General features: G+C 39.6%; 1 protein-coding gene across 3 annotated transcripts in view; it reads right to left on the reverse strand.

Annotated features, from left to right (window-relative positions):
- Positions 1-13,537, reverse strand: part of Plekhm3 (pleckstrin homology domain containing M3) — a 215,079-nt gene that overhangs the window by 164,505 nt on the left and 37,037 nt on the right. For all 3 annotated transcript variants that reach the window (XM_048808417.1, XM_015481316.2, XM_048808416.1), the window contains exon 3: positions 5,187-6,122. In XM_048808417.1, the coding sequence (XP_048664374.1) occupies positions 5,187-6,122 (936 nt within the window). The remainder of the gene's footprint in view (positions 1-5,186; positions 6,123-13,537) is intronic.

Genomic DNA, 13,537 nt, shown 5'->3' on the forward strand with positions numbered 1-13,537 from the left:
GGGGGGGGGGGGTGTAAGGGAAAGACAAGGCAAGGGAGAGAAAAGGGGAAAAAACTAGAGTGCAATTCAAACAAAAATGAAACACACACACACACACAAAGTGGGGGGATGCTCCCCTCCATCCCAGGTCCTAACAACATACTTCTTTATCAGAGGTTCATTGTCAATCAATTAGCCAAGGCAGCAGGGGTCTGTGAGGTGGGGGGCATCTAGGGAAACAATGGGCCGCCCTGTTGTATTGCTATTTAATCACTTTTGCTAAATAAATAGAGCAGCCCCGAGGTGCTGTCACGTCAAGGGAATTTATAACAAAAAAAAAAACTTCATTTTTCATTGGTCATTACTTTTTTTCCCTTCAGGACAAGAGAGGGTTATTACTGTAGCCTTAAGTTCCATCTTTGTGTTTCTTGCCTTTGATTCCCACTCGGACCCTGCCACTTTCTGGCACTAATTTGTCAGGCTGAACAAAGAGGGGATTTGTACCTCCTGTAAGGTCTCAATTAGGAATGGCTTCTGCTGTATTATGTGCCATTCAGAGAAGACACAATGCCGGTAATTACAGGAATTTGCACTAAATGGCTGAAGAATTCACAGCAAAACTTTCTCCCCCCCCCCTTGGGTTTACCCCTCACAAGGGTTGGAGGCAAGAAAAAGGAAAGCAAAAAGCTCTTAATGCCAGAGAGATGTAATTATCAACACCAGTCCCAAGAGGTTAAACAGCAGCCAAAGGAGTAAAACCATAAAAACTAACATTGTGAAAATGGTGTAGGAGATCCCTGAGGCTCACTGTTTTCTTCCTTAACATGTTCAACTTCAGTTCAGAATCAGGAACATTGCCCCACAGTGGGTCATCCAGTTTTAGCTCCAGATTACAAAACAGTCACACAGGAATGCTTTCAAAGGTGAGCTCTGCTACTCTTGTCACACCTATAAACAAGTCGCCGGGCTCTTTGATTGTACTACTCAATTGTTAGGTTTCTTGATTGCTGAGAAATTATAGGAAAAACATCTGTGTGTGCTACTGCCAAGAAAACCATGTCTCTATTGAGTGTAAACAGGTATGTACACATGTCAACTTCCTAAAGAAAACACAGTTGCTGCCTTATAATCCAATCTCTACAGCATTTAGGAATAGTCTTATAACCACTTACCATGTACATCCTTCCTAAATATTTTAAAAAGCTAAATAATTATTTGTTTTAGCATTACTATTAAAACATCACAGATGCCCTATTGCCAACTATAATTTTGAATTCTAACCAGCAATTTTACTGAAAACACATTCCTCATTTTCTGCTACAGAGGTGTTCCTGAAAAGTTGGACTAAAGCACTTCCAAATTAACAGTTCTACAATATCATTTCTGGTATGCGCTCCTCTGTACAAAAATCTGTGACTTCAAGGTGAAACATTAAGTTCATCTTTATCAACTGCCTGTTTTTTTGTTTTTTGTGGGCTAAAACTGATTGGAGGTCTATGATTTAATTTAATTCTACCTCATACCACCTCTGACAGTTCTCTGATATGTGGGCCCCACTTAGAAGGCTCTTGTCATAGCTGCCTTTTTGGCAGCCACTGATTGAATTATTTGATAAACAACTTGTGTTTCCTAGCAGACTGCAAGTTTCCTGAGGACAAGGACTTTTATCTTCTTTCCTGCAATACTAACTTGTATGTCTGGGTGCACCCAAGATTCTGGGCAAACAATAAATGACAGAATGAATGGAAGAATTTAATTTTCAAATTTCAGGAAGTAGGGCTAGCAAGCGAAAAGGCCCTGGATGCAGGCAGGACCCCTGTAAGTTTAGGAACAGCAAGACCACAGTCGTTGGGCTTCCCAAGCACAGGCAGCCAAGGAGCTGGAAAGGAAGTTATGGAGTAATCACACACAATCAAATATAACTATCAAAAGTCCAAGCACATGCAAAGAAAGATACAGTTACAATCAGCATATATTTTCAAAACCATAACCTCAGACATTTTTGGATGGTCGTGGTCCATTTTCTCTGCAGGGGCTCTTTAAATTTTAAAGAAGGATATGGAAAAGTCTCCACTTATAGAAAGAATTTAGTGAACTATGGCCAACAGTACTGTTTTATAGACTTAAAAGCCAGTGCTTGTGGCTCCCCTGAATAGCAACTCAATGACATAATAAGGAGCTACTCAGTGTAATCTTCCACATTTAAAGTTTATTCATCCAAACTATTTAAAGGAGGAAGAACTTCATATGCATATATACATATATGAACTTAGAGTTTAAAGAGACACACTAAAGCCATGTAATACTGTGAATTAGCTTCTCCTTAAACTAGTATATAAGGCCCAAACTCACTACAACCAATATATTGAACTTTTGGGTGTTTTAGAAGGTAAACATGCTATGTTACTTTTTACTAAATGTGTCTTTTTACGAGGATGCTAAGTTAGACAATAAAGGTACAAAAGGCAGAAGCAGCTGGTTTAAATTAACTGTGTTTCTGAGAAACACAGGTCAATTTTTACTGTTCCATCTGCTATAATAATCTTTGATATAATGAACAGCCTCCCAAGTAATTTAAAAAACATCCAGAGCTCTGCTTAACAAGTTTTTTTTTTTTTTTTTGCCTTTTTCTTTTGAGACTCTGCCCCCTACAGGAGATAATGTGCTCCTGCCTGTGTCTGGAAACCAATATTCCACATGCTAGCATCAAGAATGAAAAGCAGGCGAGTAAGCCACATGTATCACAAAGTAACTGAATATAGCACTCTCTGATAGTAAAGGTGACATTTAAATGAAATACATCAATTTTTGCTTTGGAATGTGCCCTACTATATAAATCAGCATTATCCTCACCCCAAAATTAGAAACCTACCCGTACCCCCATTAGTTCCAAACCAAAGCATGAAGGTAAAAGCAGAGTAAATGAACTGCAGCTTATCATCCTACCCCCTTGACTCCCTTCCCCTACCCTTTCCCACTGTCCTCCAATCAGCCAAATTTAGTGAGCACCAAATTTAGACAGCAAAGGGAAGCATCCTATCACACAGAACCCAAAGGAGCTACCAGAAAGATCCACTCCTGCTCATTCTATAATACTTTCTTCTTTTCTCCTTGCTTCCCTTTCCCTGTCTCTTCTCACTTCTCTTTTATCTTTTTCCTGTTTTCATTTCTCCTACTGCTGGATGCAGTGGGCTCTCTCTGTCTTACATTTCTCTTCCCTCTGATGGCTAAGAACACTATATTGCCATACAGAACAGGGGCGGCAATGCACACTCCATCAGGATACAAACTTCTGAGAGGAAGGTGAATAAATGACAGCTAGGTGACAACCTTCGAGTAGCACCTGAGACTTTTCTTCACTTTTACTATATGGATTTGTGATTCAGATACGCCAGTCTCTACCTTGAAAACTAAGCTGGGCTGTTCTCCCTTATTTCATTAAGACAACAGATTTGTGGACTTTCAGTAATATAATGCCACAGAAGTGTATCATAACTCCAGGATGTCCATAGTAAGCACAATAAATTACCGTCAAATGCCTGAACTTTGAAATATACTATATACACCAGAATAAGAAGACACTGAAATGTCAATAATTTCTTAAAAACTGTATTAAAACTGGTGTCTCCTATTTCAAAACTGATTTCAAAGCTGGGTGTGATGGCACACACTGTGATTCTAGGAGGCTGAAGCAGAAGGACCCAAGTTCAAGGCCAGCCTGGGTAAACTTCGCAAGACCCTATCTCAAAATAAAAACTAAAAAGGGCTGGGAATGTAGCTCAGTAGTAGAGTGTTCCTGGGTGCAATCCCCCATATCAGAAAAAAAAGAAAATTCCAAGAAGCTGTCTGACTTAACACAAGGTCTGTCACACCTGCAAATACATGCACATACCTGGTATGGCTTCTTAACTGGCTTGCAGCTTCTCATCTCTCCAATCCCACCCTGCATGTTTCTGCTCCACAATCACTAAAGACTTTGGGGCAAAGCAAGGATTATTCACTTACTCCCTCCCTTTAAGTAAACTATTCTTCAGTAGAAAAGACCATCATCACAACTAACTATATTTAAAATGTGAATTTTGAGACTGGGGCTGTAGTTCAGTGGCAAAGTGCTTGCCTAGCACATGTGAGGCACTGGGTTCAATCCTTAGCACCACATAAAAATAAACAAAGGCATGCTGTCCATCTACAACTAAAATACATACATACATACATACATATATATATATTTGTTTAAATATATATTTGTTTAAATGTGGATTTTCATTTTGTTATAATTTGGCTTTTTTTCAAAGCAGGAGCAAGAATAAAATTTTAAATGTGGTCTCAGCTTGAGGTAAATTTCTTGCTCGTTTTTAAACAGCATTATTAAATCTAATAGACTTGAGTTAAAACCTTCCCCAACAGACTTCCAATTAAAGTTGTCATCACAGTAAATTTATTATCAAATATCGTGGGGTTAGTAAAAAGGAAATAATTTTTATTTCATTTTTAATACCCCCCCCCCCCATTTTAGGTTTGGGGGAAGTAGGAAGAATAGGGAGTAGAGGAGAGAAGCAGTATTGAGGTTTCCAGACATAACAGAGTATTGGCCTTGAACTCTACTTTGTGTCTCACCCTTACACAGCAGTTCCAAAAACCTAGGCTTCCTCATGGTGAGGCACAGATCCATTGTGACTCAGGAGTCATCTGCTGAATAATCATCTACCCTGCTTTTAGCTATTTCCACATTTTCTGTCAAGGCTGACTTTCCAGATTCCACTTTAACAGGATTTGACAAGGTCATGATCAATGACAGTTACTGACTATGGACATTTGCTTTGCCTAAGGAGGTGAGTACTTAGCTTTGGACTGAATGTCTCTCATGAGAAAATCTGTGACAGCCATAGTCACCATGACTTTATGCAAGTAGGCAGAGGAAATGGAATCACATCCTACTTAGGAAGCCTAAATTCCAGTCTGGTTAGGCTTCAGCCAAGTAGTTTTGATTCAGTGGGGTATATCATAGCTGTTTCTATTAATCAATGTAGTATGAGGATGGACAGATTTTTTTTTTTTTTAACATAGTAAACCCCTTGGAGGAGAAATGCTTTTTGTAAACAGGCGATATCTATGACTGTCTTATTAAGGATGTTTAAAAAATAAATTCCAATACAGGACTCAAGATTGCTCTTTAATGAGCTTTAAGCTGAAAATTTGCTCTGTACCTGCACATTTGAAACTCTGAGCAGTGAGTCCTCGTTCCAAAGATAAAGTTGTCAGAATGCTCAGGAAGCTGGTGGTCACGGACTGACGTTTGTTCTTCCTGAGTTCATGCCCACCCAGCTGATCCTTGGGTTTGCTCCTCAGTGTGACTTGCAGGTTTTGCTCTGAACTCCTCGCTGTATTGGCAGCTGTCTTCAGAGCCTCCATCCATTCCTGAGCCCTTTGCCGGGTCTCAGCTCGGAGGCGGAGGACATCTTGAGGGAAAATGACTTGAAAGCAAGAGTCACAGCCATCCAGGTTGTCTACCTGGACAGCCAGACACACATCCACGTTGTAGCTCAGCAGGGGATCCTCATCTAGCTTGCCTGGCTGAAAAGCCATAAGGTATGCCTCGCTCAGCACAAATGTAAATGCCTTCCAGTTGTTTTGGACAGTTAGTCTGTAGAGTGTCCCTGATTTGAGGATGTTTTGGTACTGTTTGGAGCTATCCAAGACAGGAGACGGTGGTAGCAGCCCGTTGGATTTCTCTTGTAAACAATGATTCTGTGTATAGTCAACATGATGGCCAAGCCCTGGTGAGTTTGCCAGCTCATCCTGCCGTCCCATGTAACCGGGCACTGCAGCATGCACAACTTCCCAAAGCTTCTGTCCCCAGTCCAAAGCTTCCCACGGTGACTCTGCCTTTAACTGTAGCTGAGTGTTGTCATAGAGAACGGTGTCTACCATCCTGGCCTCAAGATTGCCCAAAACAGAGATGCTCTGGAAGTGGGAAAGTTGGTACGTGGCATAGGGGTTTTGATTCCCACTGCTATCGAGGCTATAGAAGTATAAGTTGTAAGGTGACAGTTCTGCGTAACAGCTTTGCCAGTAACTGTCATGGTCCTTTCTAATTTCCAGGTAACCCTTCTTCAGAATGTTTGGGAATGTCTGCTTGTGTTCTAGAAAGAAAAAAAAAAGGAGGCATAAAAGTATCGATTAGTTATAAGAAGGTGGGTGCAAGAGACCAAACAGATCAAAGGTTGATATCTTCCTGGTTCAAATTAAACCAAGTATAAATGGTAAAATTCCAGGATAGTATCTAATTGGCAAAATGTAGCTAGGGAAAAATCTCTTATCTAAAAACTGAACTACCTTGGTGAGAGAGTATAAAAGTAAGTAATGGGGTGTATGATATGAATGTGACATGACGAAGTCAGTGCAGAAAACTGCAATACTGGAAAAAGAATGATTTAATATACCCTGTAGGCCTAGGACCAATCACACTCTTTTGGGATTCCTTGCTTTCTAGGTAACAGTCTGCAGAGTATTAAATACATAAGAGAAAACCTGCCATGTGAATGAATTCCTGCTGATTCTCTTATTCTTCCTTAAGTTCATGATGCCAGGAAGGGTCAATGAAAAAAAGCAGTGAAATGTGCTGCTCACAAATTCCCATTTCTCAGAGTACCCACTAGTCCCCAAGGCCAGTTCATGGGCCTCTCTCTCTGGTAAGCCCCCTTCAGTTCATTTTTTAGGCTTCTGCTTACATGCAGTTTTCTCTTGGAGCCTCAATGTGCTTATGCTGCTCCCTTAGCTTGCAATGCTCCTTTCCACTGCCTCAACCAGGGACTACATATTTACCTTCCTTCAGAAAAAGAGTCTGTTCAGCTCACAGCCCCTCCCCCACCTCATGTGAACACACTTCTCCCTGGGTCAGTTATGTTCCTCTTTCATAGGCTTTTAACAGGCTGCATTATAATAGTTTAATTAAATATCCAAACAAAAAAAATACATTTTAAAGTTTGTTTTTAAAAAAGTCTGCCTTCCCTACTGCATAGTAAGCTCTCTTCATTTTTTGGTGGGGAGGCAGGTTACCAGGGATTGAACTCAGGGACACTCGACCACTGAGCCACATCCCCAGCCCTATTTTGTATTTTATTTAGAGACAGGGTCTCACGGAGTTGCTAAATGCCTCTCTTTTGCTGAGGCTGGCTTTGGACTCTAGATCCTCCTGCCTCAGCCTCTGGAGCCACTGGGATTACAGGCACGCACCACCACACCTGGCTCTCTTTTCGTTTTTATGCGATAGCATGCAATACTATGCCTGGTACTTAGTAGGTGTTTCATAAGTACTTGTTGAATTATAAATCAAGCTTCTAGCACAATGTCCAGTGCATAGTATGTCTAGTTCTCTTGCCTTCCTCTTTTCTCCATTTCCATTTCATGTGTTTATCTAAATAAGCCACCTGTAATCCCTGATGAGTGGCAATATATTCCAGTTTAATACTTTAGTAAAAGGGGACTGTCAATTGAGGAACCACAGGAGACTTTAATCAGACATGACAATGACAGCCATGCAAAAGGAAGCACTCCTCCCTGGTCAAGGTTTTAATTTCTGAGATGTTTCTCAATCTGTGCCAACACACACTGGAGACAGTCAAAAACTAATTGAATCATTCCCTAAAGAACGCAAGTCATACACCCAGAGGATAAAATTTTTGCTTTTGACTATAGAAAGAAAGAGTAAGATCTTGATCTTAACATAGCAAACCAAAAGAGAAAGGAGAGAAATAAGGCAGAGAAAAGCCTATTTTATCTGCTTTACATCTCTGGTCCTGACATTCATTAGTAATTCTGTGGTAACTCAAAAGCCATTAATTTCTTGCAACCCACACTAATCCCTTTGTAGAAAGAGATAATGGATGCCTATTCTCAGGTTATCTTTCTCTTCTGACAATGCAATAAGGGAGGTAGTGCTGTTAGAGATACTGCTGCCGCCTCCCCGCTCTCATTTCCATCAGGCACTGATGACAGTTCAGCCTTCTCCATAATAAGACTTACAACTATGTGTCCCTCTATCCTCAATCCTCCTGTGACCCAGCGGCTTAGCCATGAGTTCCTGAGTAAAATACAAACCACCTCTCTTGCTTTTAGCTAGAAATTGCCGCCTTCTCTTTTTACTTTCCTGAGAGCTTTTTATAACAGCTACCATGAATTAGAAGTTCAATTTTAATTGAGTCCCAAATCCAGCAGCAAATCTGACCAAAACCTTACTTCTTTCTGACTGTATAAGCATAGGGGTGGTAGATGACATCTTGGTTAAGGGAATAAGTCCTGCCAGGGAATCTCCAAAGTAGTAAGGCTAAAGAATGTGGTGTGTTCCAACACTGCTTTCCCTCTCACTAGATACAGCAGGTCTTATCTCTGTTCCCTGACCTTAGCTTCAGTCCTTTGTAGATGGTGTGTTAAACTGAGACAGAAAATGACACGGCATTAATCGTAGAAATGGTCTATTCTTATAGACTGCAGTTAAAAGTGGAATCTCTTGAAAAATAAGAATCAAGAAGGCAGCAAAGGTGATCAAGAAACTTCTCGCTGGGGTATCTCTTGGTCTTGTTATGTCATACCTTATTAATAGTTTGTATGTGATGTACTAATTATCTTTGACTACAGAGGGCTGGAATACTACTGTTTCTCTCTAATCTCTACCAACTGCTATTTTCTATTGGATCTAGGGTTTATTTTTAATATTTTTTCTATTGATAAATTAGAAGCTACATAAATTTAAAATTTAATTAATTTGTTATAGCTCAAAGTTTTGATTTCCCAGACCTTGTCATTTAAACTCATTTAATTGGGGCTGGGGTTGTGGCTCAGTGGTAGAGTGCTCGCCTAGCATGTGTGAGGCACTGGGTTTAATCCTTAGCACCACATAAAAACAAAATAATGTGTCCACCTAAAATTAAAAAAATACATAAATAAATATTAAAAATAAATAAATAAACTCATTTAACTCCTCAGGTATTCTCTTTCTCTTTTTTATTTTTATTTTTTTGGTGGTACTAGGGATTAAAGACAAATACTCTTTTAAAGTGTTCAATTTCATAAATGAACAACATAATTCAATCTTAACTAATAAAAGTGATTTGTATCATTAACAATATTTTTCCCATTTCTCCAGTGAAAATAGAGACAGATGATCAAACCATTTTACCCATGAATTTTATAATGAAACTACAAGTCAGAAATTACTCATGAAAAAACAAAACACCAGCCCAGAACTCTTCATTTCTCCACTGGTTTCCACTTCATCTAGTACAAAGACCTGGTTCAGTTCCTCCTCAGTCAAGATCCCTTTTCCCTCTCCTCCTTGTCCTTACAGTCCCCAGTATACTGGTTCCAGGACAATGATTGCTATTGACTAAAGAGGAAGAAGGGAATTTTCTGGTTCAGCATCTGTTTCACTTCTGTACTACCAAACCACCAGAGTACCTCTTTTGCAGTTATATTCTCTATAAGTTCTTTAAAAAGTTTCTATTCTCATAGCCACCACCTTCATCAAGGTCTGATCCTTCTCCTCCTGGTACTGTCATAGGTTAAGCTTTTTAAGGTCTCACAGCCCTTCCCACGCTCTTCCTCAGGCCAAAACTCTTCACAGGTTTCAGGGAGCCACAGAGAAAAGTTCACACTCTTTAGCATGGCCTTAAACATTTCATTATGGAAAATTTCAAACACACGTAAAAGCATGTAGAAGAATAAACATGAACATTAAGTACTTACCACTTAGCTTCAGAAACCTTCAAGTTTCCGACATTCTTTTTTAGTTTCTCCCACCCCTCTCCAACTCTTTTTTTTTTCCATGTTTTCTATTTTTTTTTTCTGGAATGTTTGAAAGCAAATCCCAGACATTTTATCATTTTACCTGTAAATACTTCAGGGTATATGTCTAATCTATCAAATTCAAACTTCAAAATCTATATATGAGGCACAAGGAAGATTGTGGAGTAGAGAACAGCCTCATTCCAAGTTGTGCAGTGGCTTGGGACCAAAGCAGTAGGTGTACAGCTTCTCAGTGAGGTGGGTAAAATAGGGATTGAACTAAAATTCAATTTTGGACATTCAAAGTGGTTTACAGACTCAGGAATTTGAGTACAAAAAACAAAGAAAAAAGAATACATTGGAGCTGACCTGGTGGCTACCCCAGCATGGAAAAGTGGCGATGGCAGCACCAACTCACCACAGAGGGAAGGGGAGAAGAGAGATTTGGTAAGGAAAAAGCTAAGATCAAAAGAAAGCTGCCAAGGGGCTGCGGTTTTAGCTCAGTGGTAGAGTGCTTGCCTAGCATGTGTGAGGCATGCGTGAGGGGCTGGGTTCGATTCTATGCACCACGTAAAAATAAATAGATAAAATAAAGGTACTGTGTCCATCTACAACTAAAAAAAAATTTAAATTTTTTAAAAAGCTGCTTAAATTTAGCTAATCCAGAGACTGTACTGTACAGTGGTGCTTGAAAAGCACATTCGGTATCTCAATTGGTCAGAGAGAGCTGGAGTGGAGCCATTTTGAGGCAATCTCACTGTAAGGACAGCTCCCTCCTGGAGGCAGGAGATCAGAGCAAATTCTGCCACAATATCCTGGCAGGCACCAAATGGGTGACCTAGGGTGTGCCTGGCTGAACATAGGAACAGTCTGTAGCCAGTGGGATTCAAGTGCGTAGGGCGAAGGGGAGCCCGATTAGCTTCTCCTTTGTGGTAGTGGCTTACATGAGCAGCTGAAGAGAGCCAGGAGCCTAAGCTGGTGTGAGTGAATACACTTGGGGACTAAGCCCAGGAAGGCTGTGCTCATGGGCAGCAGTGAATGGATGATCAGTATAGGGCTCCTGAGAATTGGACCCATATCAGAGATCAGCCACTGCCTAGCCCTGGGGGTGGATAGATCTAATCTCTCCAAAGAAGGCCCAACCCAACAAAGCCACTGAGGCCTGACTAGACCTGCTAGAATGCCCCCAAGAACTTCGCAGAAGCTGTACCCTGGGAGGGCAATGAACTGGTCTCAGTGGACAAAATGCCAACTAACAGTATTACCTAACCTCTCCCACTCACTCTGGTGAGAAGGGAAACTGAGTCTTACATGAAACAGCTTCAATCTTAGGCTGCTCCAAATGGTAGCTCAGAGAGCAACACAAAAACAAAAAGAGGTTAACAACCTCTATCAGTACATAACTCAAGAAGTGCAAAAAAAGACTGTTGGACAGAGACAGTGACCACTCAATCTGGTCAACTTTTTTGACTACCTCAGTGAAGAAGTTTCCTTCATTCTTCACCAAGAATTTTTTTTTTGTCTTTTCCCGTGTGTGTGTGTGTGTGTGTGTGTATTCATGCTGTGCTGATTAGTTCAGGGACCTATATACATATACTTATTTGTTTCTTTTTCTCTCATTTTTAGCATTTTAAAAATGTAGTTTTTTTTCCTTGCCTTGTCTTTTGAAGGTTTGGGGTTTGGGGATTATATATTTTGGTTTAGCTTTGTATTATTTTCATTTGTTTATTTCTCTTGTTTCTCTTTCTCTCTTCTCTTCTCCTTCTAATGGCCAGATTTTATTGTTCTCTCTCCCTCCCTTCCTGCCACCCTCCCTCCCAATGCTTTGCTTCTTCTGTTTCCCCCCCTCCTTCTATATAAACATCACCAGCTACCTCTCTTCTGCATCCTCTCTGTTCATATTTGAAATTGTAATTCTTTTCTAATTCTAACACATTTTATTTTCCTCTGTTTAACTGTATTTGTTCCTTCTTTCAGAACTAATTGACTAATGCTGATGCAGTCATTACTGCTGTGGATAATATAGTTGACATTTGATGTTTGCTTTAAAGCTAGATCTAGTGCATAGTTACTGTTTTTACTGTTGACAATTGCTGAACCCACCATTCCTGATTTTTGGTGGTATTTAATATTGAAGATATCATAGTAGGAAATGGGTTTCTACTTTAGTGCTGTATATTGTTTGTGATGGTTGTCACTATTGTGTATTTTGCTTTATTCTCTGAAGTGCTGGGAACCTACAGGGACATGAAAAATTCACAGGTTAGAGATTCTGATGCTGAACCAAACTCAATCAAAATGCAGCACACTTTGCTCCATACATAAATTAATGACACTCAATCTTCAGCCATACTTTAATGCAAAGAATAGAAGACACAAAAACCAAAACTAATGATTAGACTATGTAATTCCCACTCCATTCAAGTTGGAGTGATCAAAAATATACTGGACAACATAGTAGACACCTGCTGTTGAATTCCTGACCTAGTTAACATTTTGTAATTGGTAGTACTATTGTTAAATGCTGACCTCATCATTCCTATATAGATAGCAAATAGTATTACAGAGTTCAAAGTAGACATTGGACATTTAACATAAAACTGTACTCTTGTTGTTGATGTTAATGCCACTTCTGGCTCCTCCTCCCTCTAAGAGGGGCCAGAAAGAGATTGGGACACTTCAAGATTACAGAGTAGATCCTGCAGCTGTGAAATACATCTCAACTAAGCAACAAAAAAATTTTACTTCACACATAATCTAATCCTATCTAAACCCTGACATTATTCCAAAACAAAGAAGTGAGGAGACAAAAGCCCCAAACCAACAAAAAGAACCAGCAGAAACAATCCAAGAGGGACCTCAGTTCCCACCCTTTGGCATCTACTCATATATCAAAAACAGAGTGAAGTTCCAGAATAAATAAGATAATCACAAACAAAGGACATGCCTAAAAAAGAGGAGAATCTACTTCAACAGATGCACAAGTCCAGGAGGACCTCTGAAAACACAAGAAAACAGGCAAAAAGTCTCCCTGCAAAATCTACAATCTTCCAACAAAGGATCCTACTGACGGTGAGATGGACAAAATCCCAAAGAAAGTATAAAAACTGATTATTATAATGTTCAATGAACTAAAAGAAGATCTAAGGAAGGAATTAAGAGATCAATTACAGGAGATGAGAGACCACGTTAATAAATTGAAATAGGGAGGAAAAAAAAGCAGAACTATTAGAAATGAAAGACACGATCAATCAAATTAAAAATTCAATTAAAGGCATTAATCAGATCAGATTGCATAGAAAACAGAACCTCAGCCCTTTAAGACAGAATTTCAGGCACTGAGCACAGGCTATATGATCTTGAGTACATAAAATGCAAGAAAGGGAAAAATTATAGAACATGATCAGAATATGTAAGAACTCTGGGATAATATGAAAAGACAAAACCTGAGAATCATTGGGATAGAAGAGAACATGAAGATACAAACTGAAGGTATAAAGAACATTTTCAATGAGATAGTTACAGAAAACTCTTCCTATATCAGAAATGAGATAGACATGCACATATAGGAGGCATACAGGATCCTAAATAGACATATTCAAATGAGAAGCTCACCAAGACATATCATAATCAAAATGCCTAATGTTAAAAATAAGGAAAGAATATTAAAAGCCCCAAAAGAAACATAAGGTCACATTTAGAGGCAAACTAATAAGGATCACGTCTGATTTCCCAGTTCAGACCCTAAAATCAAGGAGGACCTGCAAGCTATAAA

This window comes from Marmota marmota, unplaced genomic scaffold, assembly GCF_001458135.2.
Source record: "Marmota marmota marmota unplaced genomic scaffold, marMar, whole genome shotgun sequence".
In the NCBI taxonomy this organism is placed as follows: Eukaryota; Metazoa; Chordata; class Mammalia; order Rodentia; family Sciuridae; genus Marmota; species Marmota marmota.